This window comes from Saccopteryx bilineata, chromosome 1 (genome assembly GCF_036850765.1).
Source record: "Saccopteryx bilineata isolate mSacBil1 chromosome 1, mSacBil1_pri_phased_curated, whole genome shotgun sequence".
In the NCBI taxonomy this organism is placed as follows: Eukaryota; Metazoa; Chordata; class Mammalia; order Chiroptera; family Emballonuridae; genus Saccopteryx; species Saccopteryx bilineata.
In genome coordinates, this window is record NC_089490.1 from 27,758,872 (window position 1) to 27,772,919 (window position 14,048).

At 46.4% G+C, this 14,048-nt stretch overlaps 1 protein-coding gene across 8 annotated transcripts in view; it reads left to right on the forward strand.

The window, feature by feature from the left end:
* TFAP2B (transcription factor AP-2 beta) overlaps positions 1-13,014 on the forward strand; it is a 29,473-nt gene extending 16,459 nt beyond the window's left edge. For 3 of the 8 annotated variants that reach the window (XM_066252458.1, XM_066252495.1, XM_066252441.1), the window contains exons 5-9: positions 1,277-1,496; positions 3,155-3,273; positions 5,389-5,530; positions 8,389-8,648; positions 9,763-13,014. In XM_066252458.1, the coding sequence (XP_066108555.1) occupies positions 1,277-1,496; positions 3,155-3,273; positions 5,389-5,530; positions 8,389-8,648; positions 9,763-9,824 (803 nt within the window). In that variant the 3' untranslated portion in view covers positions 9,825-13,014. Of the gene's footprint in view, positions 1-1,276; positions 1,497-3,154; positions 3,274-5,388; positions 5,531-8,388; positions 9,163-9,762 lie in introns of those variants that run through there. The other 5 variants (XM_066252468.1, XM_066252488.1, XM_066252449.1 and 2 more) reach the window with 3 other exon arrangements.
* Positions 13,015-14,048: the final 1,034 nt, after the last annotated feature.

Genomic DNA, 14,048 nt, shown 5'->3' on the forward strand with positions numbered 1-14,048 from the left:
AAATCCTCTGGACTGGTGATCAACAAATACTGTTTGACCATTTGGAGGCTTTGTAAACCAATGGGAGAAGCTAGGGTATAGGACAAGTCAGGAGAAGTCACCTGCCCAGTGGATTCTAGAGCCTGCAGAAAAAAAAAGGGGCTTTGGCAGGGCAGAAGACAAGGGAGCGGGTGTGCCAGGACCTGGGAGCTTGACCATTCACTGTTCCTCATTCCCAGCATTCTGGTTGCACTGAGCCCCGCCTCTTCCTGAGGTACAGATGACACTGAGACAATTAAACAGAAATACAGGCTGGAGAGACCGGGTGCGCCTGGGTAGCAGTGGCAACCAGCTGTCAGCTCTTATTAACTTCTGCATAAAACATACCTTGAGTGCGGTTTGTTATCAATTACTTGCCGAAATGAAACAACTGGGGCAAGGCAAGACCACAGCTCAGATGAATTAGAGTGATTGGTTGATTGATCAGGGCACCTGTTGTAAATCATAACTGCTCCAAACAATCACCAGCCGGTGTTTTACGTTAATTTGTAAACAAAATTCATGTCATTGCGGAATTGCTTTCACTGCATAGGAGCATTTGGGTTCATTTCTAAATGGATCTGTTATTATGATGTAGGAAAGAATGGGATCCACTTCTGAGAAATGAGCAGCTCTTTTGGGTCCAGCTCCTCAGCTTAATAGTATAACTCGGCTGTTTTGAGGGCACAGCATCTGATGGGGTCCACTCTCTTGATCCTCTCCAGTGATGACCATGATTTGTGTCGAATGAAAGAGAAGACAGAGGGTCCCATACAAAACATTGGCATTACCATTTTATATTATTCGCAGTGATAATCACCTTCAGGCTTCAGCACCATACGTGATTATCTTCAGGAGACAAATGAGGAAACCAAGATTCAGAGAGGTTCAGTGAGATGTCTAAGGTCACACAGCCAGCATGCGATAGATTAGAATTTGCCTGGTTTCATAGCACAATCCAAACTCTGGATTGCATGTGTATGACTTGTGTAGTGAGCAGGGCTGTGGCAAGTGGCAAGTGACACTCATACGTCTACACACATGGGGGAAATTTCCAGAGGTGCAATGGCTTTTCCATTTGTTTGAACACAGTGCTCTGAACGCACCGCAGCCCCACTGGCACAAACACTTCCTCCTCCAGCGTTCCACTGAGCACCGGTCCTGTGGCCTTGTTCCTGCGCACGTACTGACACATTCTATTAGCCGGTCACCGTGAGCGAAACCCGGTCACCTTTATGGCATTTTTTTCCCTCTCTAGTTCCGGTTCCTCCCAAATCTGTGACTTCCCTGATGATGAATAAAGATGGCTTCCTAGGAGGCATGTCCGTCAACACCGGCGAGGTGTTCTGCTCGGTGCCCGGCCGTCTGTCTCTGCTCAGCTCAACTTCAAAATACAAAGTAACTGTGGGAGAAGTTCAGAGACGGCTGTCGCCCCCCGAATGCCTCAATGCGTCTCTCCTCGGAGGCGTCCTCAGAAGGTAAAACGCCCCCCCCCCCACCAAACTAGTTTTTATGGGGTGGGAGGAGAGGGCTCGCCCCGAGACCGACGTGATGCTGGACGCGGTTGCCTAGCAACCGGGCGGCCCCGGCGCACAGTGTGCTGGGAGCCTGGGCCACCACGTGCTCGGGCCGCGCGCGCTGTCGTAGCGGTGGGACCCACGCGCTGCAGGCCGGCGCCACGCTCGCGCTACCTTGCTCTCCCACCGATGTTGCGACCCTGGGGACCTTCCACACTCCCAGCTCTGGGCCCCGGCCCGGTGTCCTGCTCCCTCCTACCCCCAGGACACTTACAGGGCATTCTAGGCCGAGTGCGACCTAGAAGTTACACATGAGTCTCGAAAACAGAAGTTTCAGGGAGTAACACCCTTTGTACCTGTAATGCACTCTGATGGATCTCTTTCGATTACGATGCAGTTGGCGGCTCAGTTGGTCACAACCCACGAATGCACTGTGCCCCACCATTTGAAAAACTCTGTTGTAGATTTTGTACCTCCTTCTTCAGTAATACTACCATTAATCATAAAAATGATGCCACTTTTGGAGCATTAATAGCTATCCCTTAGGGCCATTAAGATGATCCCCAATATTGGAGGAAGATAATCTGTAGACTTTTTGTGGAAATAGGGAAGAGGGCTTTTATCTTAAGATTTATAACCTCCCCCAAAGTCCCTGCGAACACCCTGAACCCCTTGGTGATAATGACCCTGAAAAGGTGACACTGCATGAGATGAACTTTTCCAGTAAGCCTATTTTGGGGGTTGAAAGTTCCTTTCTTTCCTAAAAGTGGCTGTGTGAACAGCACAGCAAGAGAGGTCAGAGTGACTGGTTCTTTCCTTGTATTTTCACCCAGACCTTAGCACAACCAGAGAGAGCCTTAGGGGTAGGGTGTGCGCTACGGGCTTTTCTCACTTTGAATCCCATAGCTGTGCTCCAGTTAGGTTCAGTTTTCAAGTGAGTCCTTTGAGCTCCAGAATGTGGAAGTTTCTTTCAATTACCCCCAGGCCTTGAGCATGTGTGTGTGTGTGTGTAAAATTTGCTATGAGATTAAGTGAGATAATATAAAGTGCTTATCACATAACTAAACTCCTTAAAGTGTTAGTTTTACTGTTGTTATGATTACCATCACCATTAGTTTCATGTTTCAGGCTTCCTCCCTCTTCTAACCCAATTCCATTTTATAGCAACTCTTGACCCTTTCCTCCCAAAGCCCACCTGTTTCAGCCGGTGCCTTCTCCTCTCTGAACCACCCAGTTTCTTCCCCTTTTCTGCACAACTGTGCCCTCCTAGTTCCAGCTCACCTACTGGTTTCATGACAAGGGAAGACCCTGTGTGTGTGCATGTGGTGCGTGTGCGGCTTCTACCTTCTAGACCCACAACCTACACCCTAATTATTCCCATCTGCTACTATTTTTTTTTCTCACGAGATAAAAAAAAAAAGAGTTCATTTTTTTAATGCTCTGTATTGCAGAAATTAAGCAAACCTCAGCAAACTATAGCAAATAACCAAAAGGAAGGGGGGTGTGCTAACCTCAAGTTAAAACCTCTTCAAGCTCCACTGGGCTTTAGATTGCTAAGTCTAAACTTTGTTTCAGGAACACTCCGAGGTTAATCAGAATGTTAATTCTTGCAATTTCAGAGCCAAATCGAAAAATGGGGGGAGATCTTTGCGAGAAAGGCTAGAAAAAATCGGTTTGAATTTACCCGCGGGCAGGCGCAAAGCAGCAAATGTCACGTTACTCACCTCCCTGGTGGAAGGTAAGCAAGACGTGTGGCCATTTCGTGAAGTGGCTGAGCTTAACTGTGGGCTGAAGGCTGACATTTTACACATTTCATGATTAACTGGAAATCATTGCAATTGTGTGCCCTTATGAGTGGATGTCAAGCGACTGTTCCAGAGAAGTTCAAAGGTCTTTTTACTTAGAGGGAGCCAGCACTTGCAGAGAGGCCAAGGGACACCGATGAGGATCCCTGTGCTGTGAAGAGTGCTCAGGTCCAGCCTCCAAGCCAGTACAGGGGTCACCTCTGCTGCCGGTGCTGGACAGGGTGTCTGAAATACCCTCTGAACTTTTGCAAGAATAACTCTGTAAATAGCAATTCATTCTATACCCATTCCCCTTCTCAGATTTTTACCTCTGAACCACTGGTAGAAAACACATTGTCTATTTATGAAACTATTGTTTGAAACTTTCATGAATGCCTAATGGTATTTTAAAACTCATGTCACTATCTCCTGCTAATTGATTACAAGGACTTAATCTATCTCCTATCTAATTGATTACATAGGACTTACTGTTACTGAAATACAGCTTGGTAAGGACTGATGCCTAGGAGAAAATTGCATAATAGGCGAGGAAACATGGAGGGGATCATATATGATCTTCAGTGTAGATTCATCGGTTGTGAATTAAAGGGACATAACTATAACAAGCACATTATCATTTGTTTATCATTTGGGGGTTGGGGATGATATTTTATGGGATGTAATGAAGAGGATCTGCTGTTGAATTTGTGGGATGGGTAAAGGATAGAAAATACAACCAGATGGTCCTAACTGAGGAAGTTGTAGAATTTTCTCTAGAGTCTAACATGTATGTTTTTACCTTCCATTTTCATGAGTGTGATATTATGACACTCGTGTGGAGTTGGTTTTAGGAGGAAGGGATCTTAGAATATTTAAACAGCAACCATAAAGTGATCACGTTTATAGGCACTGCACTTTGCCAGCTTTGAAGTAAGTTGCCTGGCCCAAACTTAGCTTCCAGGGACAACAACCACCAGATATCCAGACCACACTTAGTAGTAGTTGACTCTCTGCCTGGGGTTTTACTTTTTGCCCTTCAGGGAACTGGTAATATCATGATTCTTATTTTGAAAAGCAGTCAAGGTAATCTCCACCCAAGACAGGAGTTTGGATGGAGAAGGGAGGAAACTGCAATTCTAATATTTGGTTGGCAATTTTCAGTTTTATGAATCATTATAATGACCATGTCTGAAGTCTTTTGTTGTTATTAATCATAACGATGATTAAAAGTAAGAAGTGGTCCTCAAAAATAAGGTAGCCATGGAATCATTGAACATATATATATTTTTTCATGTGTGGGATCTTTCCTCAAACACTGAAGGGTAATAGTAATTTATTTGAGAGGGGCTTTCACATAAGTTGTGGGAGCTCTAAGATATCCCAGTTTTCTATAGCTGCCCTGTCACCTTTGTGCAGTAGAAAGTCCTGAAGTAGGAGAATGAGGGCAGGGACTTCTGAAGAGGAGAAACCTGAAACCTAATTCACTGGGAAGACAACTTCTATTGTTGCTGGATAGAAATACTAATTCCATATCAATTTTACACACAATCTTTAATATCTATGACATCCACAAACATAAATTTATGTTTGTATATTATTAGTTATTAATAAGAGTTATGGGAAGATACAAAAGATAACACAAAAGATAGGAAGACTTGCACATTTATTTAAAGTGGTGCTACTAAGAGCGTGGTAATGGCTTGGATATCCAGCCTAGTGTGTAGGTGCAGTTGCAAGGTGGGGCCTGAATATAGCCCCCCACCTTTGCCTTAAGACAAAGCAGGGCGCGGGAGACCAGAAGCTATTCAGGGAATATCTTACTAGGACTTGACTGGAAGGAGGGTCAGGGAGAGTCTGGAAAGAGAAATAGGAGCAAAGTTCGTTCCAACAACTTCAATTACAGCCTGAGAATCATTTTTACGTCAGGCATTTGTCACACCTTTGCTTTTGTCCTTTGCCCCCAACAGCTGGCCTCTTCTGTAAATAATAAGAATTGAGCAGGGAGCCCCTTCTGCCCTGGGATGAGGAGGGTGGGTGCTGATTATTACCTCTGTTGGTGTCTCTTTCAGGAGAAGCTGTTCACTTAGCTCGGGATTTTGGGTATATCTGCGAAACCGAGTTTCCCGCCAAAGCTGTTTCTGAGTATTTGAACCGGCAGCACACGGACCCCAGTGATCTGCACTCCCGAAAAAACATGCTGCTGGCCACCAAGTGAGTGTCACAAAGCCCTGACTTCTACCCTGCTGACTCACCTGGCTTGGGAGGAGGCAGAGGGGTGGGCAGGACAGTGCAGGCCCCCTTTTTGGACTGAAAGTGCAGCGGTAGAGGTAGCCTTGATTGGCAGCCTGGCGGCTGCTGGCTAGGAAGCCCTCCCGGATCAGCCCGCAGCCCCTCCCCCCATTGGTTATGGGCTGGGGGTTTGCCTGTCTCCCCTATTCCCAAATTTCTGGGAGAGGATGGCTTTATGAATCCGAATCCAGGCTTTTTAGCGTTCTCTTCTGCAACTGGGGAAGTCAGGCAGACCTTTGCCAGGTGGGTCCTTGTTCCAGTTTGCCCCTGGATTCCTTCGTGCATGTTTCTGCGTGCTTTTCACCTCGCCTTGTCGCATCCACGCAGCCACATGTGCTCGCTCAGGGTGTCTATATGGCACCACGTGTGCCCATCTCTACCCACAGCTCTAATTATTCTCTTTCCAATGTTGCAGTTTGGCATCTTTCACAAACGTAAAATTTACTACACGTCCAGAGGGGAAAATAGTAAATCTCTGGCTAAATTTAGGTCTAGAGCTCATTTGAACTTTTACAGTGGGTTTTCTATTTATTTGATTTACTCCTGTCCTTGGCTTCCGTGTCATATTGTTGGTGTTTTACGGCCGGCTCAGGCCTGCAGTGGGCGGCGCTGCGTGCGCCCGCACGTTGCTGTCGCAGGCGCGGCCCAAACAGCGGCGCTCATTTATTTAGTGCTCCAGGACGCGGTTTCTTCCGTTGACAGCGTAATTTAAAGAAATATATGGAAGGCTGAAAAATCATTTGCTCAAATTTGTCCAGATGTTTTTGAGACGTGATTGGAATTTGATTGCCCCTTTCCGCAGGGTCAAAAAATATTAATGTCCCAGAACTTTAATTGCTTACAGACCCTGGTTTGCGCTTTGAAGATTTAAAATGTTTGACTCTAAGCATTTGTTCGCCCCAGTTCAGAATTTCCTTTTTGGCACTTCGGTAATGAGTCCAAATTTAAGGAAAGACTTTAACCATCTCTTCCAACGATCAAAACCTGGCACCCACCCTGTTTTTAGAAGGTTTTCCTCTGATGTAACACTAGCAATAGAATAGATCTTTGTCAGTAAATTGCCCTTCTACCCCTTGCCCTGGTGTCTGGTGGCAGGGGACCAGTTGATGCTTTACAAAAGAGTAAAGGTTCTTTAGGTGGAAAAAATAAAACCAAACTGTATAAATTAAATGACGGGATTCCACAAACAACTCTGTCATTTCCCAAAGGAATGCTTGTAACTACCCCCCTTGGAAGTCTTCTGGCTTCTCTGAGGCCAGCACTGCTTAACCTGATTCTGATGAGTATCAGAATTGGGGGGGGGGGGTGTTCAAGATTTTTTTTTATGTGGACCTAGCCCCTGAATCGGAATCTGTGGGGGTAGAATCTCTGTATGTGAGCATTTGAACCCCACAGGCACCTCCTGGTTAAGAACTGTCCTGTGTTAGGTCAACACTGTTACCTGTGTCTTCCTGGGTGTGAGGGTGTATGTGTGCATTTTGGATAAAGAAACCAGTAGAAATAGGGTAGAGAGAGGATACCTGTTAGTGTTCTTCTCCTACCAGCGTTAAAACAAAACACCTTTCAGCTGCTGCCCTTGGGAGTGGAGAGGCGTTCTCTCTCTAGGTCAGCCATCATTCCTCCTGGGGTAAGCTCCTGGGGGAGGATGCCCGAAGGTCACTCACATTAGCTCCAGGGTACCTGCCCCCATTACCTGTTGGCCACCCAGCTGTCTGTCACCAGGTGTCAGGTCATCCCAAAGGGGCCTAGGACTGGAATTCTGTCGTTTTTCTTTCTTCACCACCCTCCCCAGACATGGTGAAGGCAGGCTGAAGGAATGAGCCCTGCAGTTGGTAAAAGGCTGTGGCCTTTGCGACACCATGCCTCTGACTGCCAGTGGAACCAAGCCACTGGACGTTCTGGGCTAAAACCCTCCTGTCTACCTCCTATATTAAAATTATCCTCAAATAAACTCAATCGTAGTTAGGCCCATGGGATTTCTAAGGTTGGGAGATTGCACTAAGTTGTGGGTGCCTTAAGGAAATAAAAAACCTTCAACAAATAAAAATCTACCCTCCTCACTGTCTTAACTATCCACCTTTAGGTTTTATTTACACATTGTAGGAATCCTTTTATATGACAACAATTCTGTTGTACAAGGATTTTCAGTCACCTACACTTGAAAGAAAAAAAAGGGGGGGTGAGGGGAAGAAAAATACCTCCCTTCCCAAATACTGCAGGTAAACAGATTTTTGCTTTGAACAGAATCAGCATTCTCTTCTGCAATAAACAGTTGCTTGCCCTGGGCCATGCAAGGCTCCAGCAATCTGCTTCTGTGCCAGGAACAGGCTTGTGGCCGAGGGGCCTAAATCTTTCAGGGCTTTTTGAGCCTGATCACCAAGAGGTTGGAGAGGCAGTGGAAAGGAGGGGAAAGGGCTTTTTAAAACAAGTGCCAGGTTAGAGTGAAAAATTATTGAATATTCAAAATCAATGCTAAAGCCTAGCTGATTTCCCAAAGGCAAAAAGACTGGATGGGGGGGGGGGGGCGGAGGGAGCTAGGCTTTAGGATGCAAGGGATGCATCCCTGCCCCACCCGCGGTTTCCTTTCAGTCCCAGCTGCTCTGGAAGGGCGAACTCCGGGAGAGGAAACAGAGCGGAATCGCTCACATTAGCCTCGCTCTTCGGCTCTACGGCGGTGACCGGGTGCCTCTGGGCTTGTGCGAGCGTCTCCTTTCTAATGTCAATGACGATGACACTAAGGGTGATTTTGTTGTTGTTGTTCCTCTTCCACCCCTTTGCAGGCAACTTTGTAAAGAATTTACCGATCTGCTGGCGCAGGACCGGACGCCGATTGGGAACAGCCGGCCCAGCCCCATCCTGGAGCCAGGGATCCAGAGCTGCCTCACGCACTTCAGCCTCATCACGCACGGCTTCGGTGCCCCGGCCATTTGCGCCGCGCTCACGGCCCTGCAGAACTATCTCACCGAGGCGCTCAAAGGCATGGACAAGATGTTCTTGAACAACACCACCACTAACAGGCACACGTCTGGGGAAGGCCCAGGTAGTAAAACTGGCGACAAGGAGGAGAAACACAGGAAATGAAAAAAAAAAAAAAATTTAAAAAGGAAAAAAAAAATGTTTTAAATACAAAAGGAAAAGAGAAAAAAAATTTAATTTTAGCTTTAAAATATTGGATTGGCTTTGGAAGAATTATATTAGGTAGAATACACATACAATCAAAATTAAAACAAAAAAGCTAAGTAACTTAAAAACTGAGGCGTACAACGGAGCAACAATATCGGTTTTCAGTGTCTATTTCAAGATACCCTTGGAGACAACCGTCCGGATTTTCCACTTCGGTTCTTTCGAATTTAGTAATTCTGATAATAAAAGAAAACCATGTTTTTTCCCCCTTTGGAAAATAAACATAAGACTAAACATGAGAAAACGCTAACTTATTGGAAGAAAATCGGAGAAACTGTTGGTGTCACTGCTTTGACAGCTGGTTGACTGAAACGCACGAACTTTTTAATTTTTAATATTTTTTTTAAGAAAACTGTCTCGCAGCGCCCGCCCTCCCCTCCCCCCTCCCCCCTCCCCGTCCCCCTCCTCTTCCCGTCCCCCCTCCCCCCTCTCCCTCCCCCCTCTCTCGGCCACCCTGTCCTACGTTGCCCGTTGCCCCCCCTTCCTCAAGCTGTCACGGGAATCTTCCGGGATGAACACGAGTGTGGTTAGCTCTTTTGCGTTGTGTTTCAGTCCCCTCGATTCCCCCGCCCGCCCCGCGGTTTAAACTCACGGTGCCCAGCTCCCCGGCCGCTTGCACACTTAGGGAGGGCGAGGGCGGGCGGGGCGGGAGGCCCGCGGAGGCGCAGGTGGCGGCTGCAGCTTTTGGTGCCCGCGGCCGAGCAGAGGCTCCCGCGGCTGAGGAAAATCCGGACCAATAAGTTGATTCAGACTCATCAGCAGTTCCTTTCAGAAATGTTACATAGTTCCCACCCTTGCCAGCATTGGCATACAGAGAATCTTGCACTTGTTATAATATTTGTGTCATCTACCAATTTTTAAGAATAGTAAACAAAACAAAACAAAACAAACCCCACAATATGAATACGTTGATTAGTATGTAATTCCTTCGGAGGGGTATGTACCATTTCATTCTCTTCTGTTTTCCAAAGCTTTGCCCGCATGGTTTATGAGCTTCTTCAAAGAGGACTGGGGCTTCCTACACAATCTATAAGGTACAGAGAAAAAAAAATCCAATCCCTTTTTAATCAAAGCCTGTATGTCAGAATTCTGCAGGTGCACTTCTTTAAAGAAGCTCAAAGGGAATAATTTAGAAAGTGGCCAATAAGAGATTGAAGCAGTTTTGAATCTAGTTGCTAACAGAAACTTCAACATGGAGTTCTAGGGGATGGGTGAGCTGCCAAATGAAGGTCAGGGGAGAAGAGTCAGGGGTCTTGAAGTCCAATATGTTACCAATATTGTCCTGACTTTAAAATGAATGCTATTTCCTTGGGCTCTTTGGAGATTGTGGGGGTTTTTTTCTGGGGGGGGGCAGAGCAGTTTTGGGAGTGGTCATGGGGAGGAGGGTGGTGCAAGCTCCTGTGTTTCAGCAACAATTGCTGTCTTACAAGATGCTTTATGAATGAGGCATTTCCCCCTCCCAGACGTGCACTTGTTTGGGCATATAATAGTAAAATAATGCAAAGTGAAAGGAGATGTATTTCAGCTTTGAGTTTTACCGTCTGGATACACTGAGACTATTCCCAATGGATAAAGTTTCGTGCATTTAACATCTCTCACTCCTGGCAGCCCGGCGCCTTTCTCAGGCTTCATTTGAGCATGATCAGGAAATAAGATCTGGAACCCACTGCCCCCCCCCTCTCCAAAGCAGTGGGAGACCCCCTGGGGAGAGCTGGGTGGGATAGGTCTCTAAATTTAGTATCCATACAGGCACCTCTTTATACAAAGTAAACGTTAGGACCTTTACAACATCCCTTCAAGGTAAAGATTAAGACCCAGGTATCTCTTGCACAGATTTCCAGTTAGAACCCTCTGGGACGCACTGTTCTGCCGCACCGGGTGGGTCTTGGCCCTGGGGTGGGGGCTTGGAGGGCCGGGTTAGGAACCTGCTGAGAGCTTTGAGCTGACAATTTTATGGAGGAGGCGATCAGAGAGCTAGTTTCAGGTCTCCAGGAGGGCCCAAGCATAGTGTCACACCTCAGCCCATCTACCGCCAGCTCCTTTGAGGGGCTCTGCCCTAGAAGAGTTAAAGGAGTCTCCAGGCCAAGAACTAGACCTTAAGGAGAGGGTAGACACTCCATTTCTCCCCAGCTCGAAGCCTGCGCCTTTTTCCGAGGGCCTGGCCGCTTGCATTAGATGTATTCTGATTGCGAAAGGCCGGGAAAAACCACACTGAAAACCATCGTCTCCTTTCCTTGCAGGGCAACGCGCCCCACGCGTGTGACGTGCGAGAGACGCGATGGACGCGCCTTGCTCTTACTGTGCAGGTCCTGAGAGCGTGTGGGCCACTCGCGCCCAGTCGTGTTGAGGACATAGAATCAGCCGCTGGAGGGGCCGCGGGCCGTGTGGGCCCTTCCCGCTCTCGGTCTCATCTTAAGGGCTAAGGCGACCGAGATAGCCCCGTTCTCCAGTAGGTAATGGGGCGGCACCCCGAGGGCTGCAGGCGGGGAGGGCTCTCAGAGCTGCCGAGGCCCTTTGCTAACAGCGGCCACCCTGGTCGCCTGCTCCCAGAGGGCAAGTGGCCTAGAAATGTCCAGGGAACCGGAAGCTCCCCCCGCCGGGGCTAGGACGAAAACTCTCTCCATCCTCTGGCTCCTAAAGCGGGTGATGGGATAACAGTGGTCTCACTTGGTTAAGCTGACTTCCATGGCCCATGGTCCTAATCGTGCGTTCCTCCCACGCCCCACCACATAGAGCTGCGTGCGCGTCTCCTCCGCCCTCCTCACTCTCCCCAACACCCCCACAGGGAGACAGCCCACTGCCCTCTGGCCCTCCCTTACTTCCCCTTTCTTGTACGACCCCCGCCCCCTTGCTTTCGTTAGCCAGGCCCGCTATGTTTATCTGATAATTGAGTTATTAAAAGATTTGGTTTCCTTGGGCCCATAAATCAATAAACAGTAGGATTAACGCAAGAGTTTGCCTTTTAAATCAAAGGAAACATTTAAGGCAAGCCTTTTGAGCTTTGTTTTCAAACCAAACAGGTGAGTTGCAGCCCCCCCCCCCCCCTCCACTCTTTGCGCAATTTATCAGGCCCCGTGCCCCGCCCTGCTCTCCCAAATGCTAGGTCCCAAACCCAAATGACTAAAGACAGAAAGGAGGAGTCGGGATGTGGAACGCTGCATTCACTTTCCAATTTGCAAGTTCACCTTGGAGGTTCTAAAGATCTCCTCACCAATCTCCGTCCGCCACTGCCTTTTCCTACAGGACTTTTGAATCTTAGGGGAGCTTCCCCCAAACCCCGTCCAAGGCGGTTCTGGGTGAGGGTTCCATCTCAAAGTGATCTTGATCTTCTCCCCCAAACTGAGAATGTACAGCTCCTGCCCCACCCCAATTATCTTGCATCTTCTTTGCTTCTCTCTGACTCCACATCCTTAGCTTTCCCCACCCACACATAAAGAACTGAAGAGGCTTTTCAAAGACCTGGCCGTTTTATTTTCTTTGGCCAAGGAAACCACTTTCTCTCAAGCAATTATTTCATATCCCAAGAAAAGTTTGGTTGAATGGAAAACCCGAAACTCCAAACTTATCTGCACACTGTTCCTCCGTACAAAGCCTTACCTAAAAGGGAACTCGTTCCTACCCAGAGTGTTTATAAAGCATTTGTCATCACAGCTGATATCCTGTATGCGAAATACATTATATGGAAAGGAAATAACCTTAAACCATCTGACGTTGCTCAAGAGCCCAAACAATGTTTTCCCCCCTGGACCGAGTATGTTAAATTATCGGGGGGTGGGGGGAGAAAGAAGAAAAATATCAAAATTCGTTTTTAAAAAGTGGAATGAAAACTATTCTTTGAATGCCAAAATTGACTCCTCTGTTGAGTTGGTCTCTGAGTCACTAACATTGTTTTTGCCATACAATCGAGAAATATCAATCTATTGACTCTTCAGGAGAGAAGCTCTGGAGGGTATCCATGTTAAGTTTGTATATATTTATTTATGCTTAATTTAATGGGAATGTGTAAATATGGCAAGCAAGTAGTTTGGGATTATTTATCTGTGAATCTATACCTCTGTGAATGGGTGGTTTAAAAAAAAAAAAAAAGACCCGCTTGACCCTAGATAGAATCCTATCTGAATTTTTCTGTTCCTTATAGACCAGCTGTTACGGTAATGGGTAGAAATTGGTTTATTGTCCAGTGTTGATCTGATTTACATAAATAAAAAGATCGTTGTGTTTTTGTTGTTTTCATCTTCAGTTTCTTGAATATGAATATTGTTTAATTCTCCAAACACCACAGCCAATAGACTTTTTATTCTTTTTGTCCTCCCTCACTGAAATATAGGTAATGTTTTTGTTTCATCATGAATACATTTTGCTTGTCTGTAAAACGGACACTTTTGTTTTCACTAGGAGGTGTTTATAAAATTTTTTAAATTCCAAATTGACACTCTTATCTATTTCTAACCAGATTTGCAATAAAAGCTCATGTTAATGGTATCACTTGCTTTATTTTGCCCTTGAAAAAAAAATGAGGCATCAAATTTACTTCCCAGTATGTAAATTTAGTTATATGTCCCAGTAACTACAGAGCTCTGGGTGCAAGTCAGAGACGATGCTCTCCTCTCCACTGCTAGTAGCCTAGCATTCTGGCACAGTGTTCCTTAAAGACGTTCATGAGAGATGCCCACAGGGATAAGTTCGGAGTGCTGCACCCCAAACGTTGGGATCTAGAGGAGCGAACTGCTTCACTTCAGGACTGAACTCAACCATGACCTCACCGGCAGTGTCAGGCCCTCCATAAACAAATGAGGAAAAGCTCCCTTGACCTGGAGGAGGAAAGGCATAGCTGTCTTGGGAGGTTGGTTCTTACCATAGGCTCAGAGAAGCCAGAGCTTTTCTCATTTGGGTTAATGGGCTGCAGCCCTGTCTTAATGGGCTGCAGTGATCAAACATCTCAATCTGTATTTCATCCGAAGGCTTGGGCGTCTTCCCTGAGGCTAGGAAAATAAAGTCGTCCAAGATGTTATACCGTTTGGACCAGTCACTGTTTCTTTTTGTAACTCAAGGTCTTTATCTATAAAATGTGGCCCTCCTGAGGTCCTTTCCAACATCAACATTGCCTAGTTTAATTATAAAAAGCAGAAACAGCAATATGTATATGCATTTGAGGATAAGAGGCAAAGTTAAATATAAGTCTAGATTATAAGAGTACTTAACATATAGTTGGTGCTCAGTTACTTAATATACCTCCTATATCACTTTTCTGTTTCTC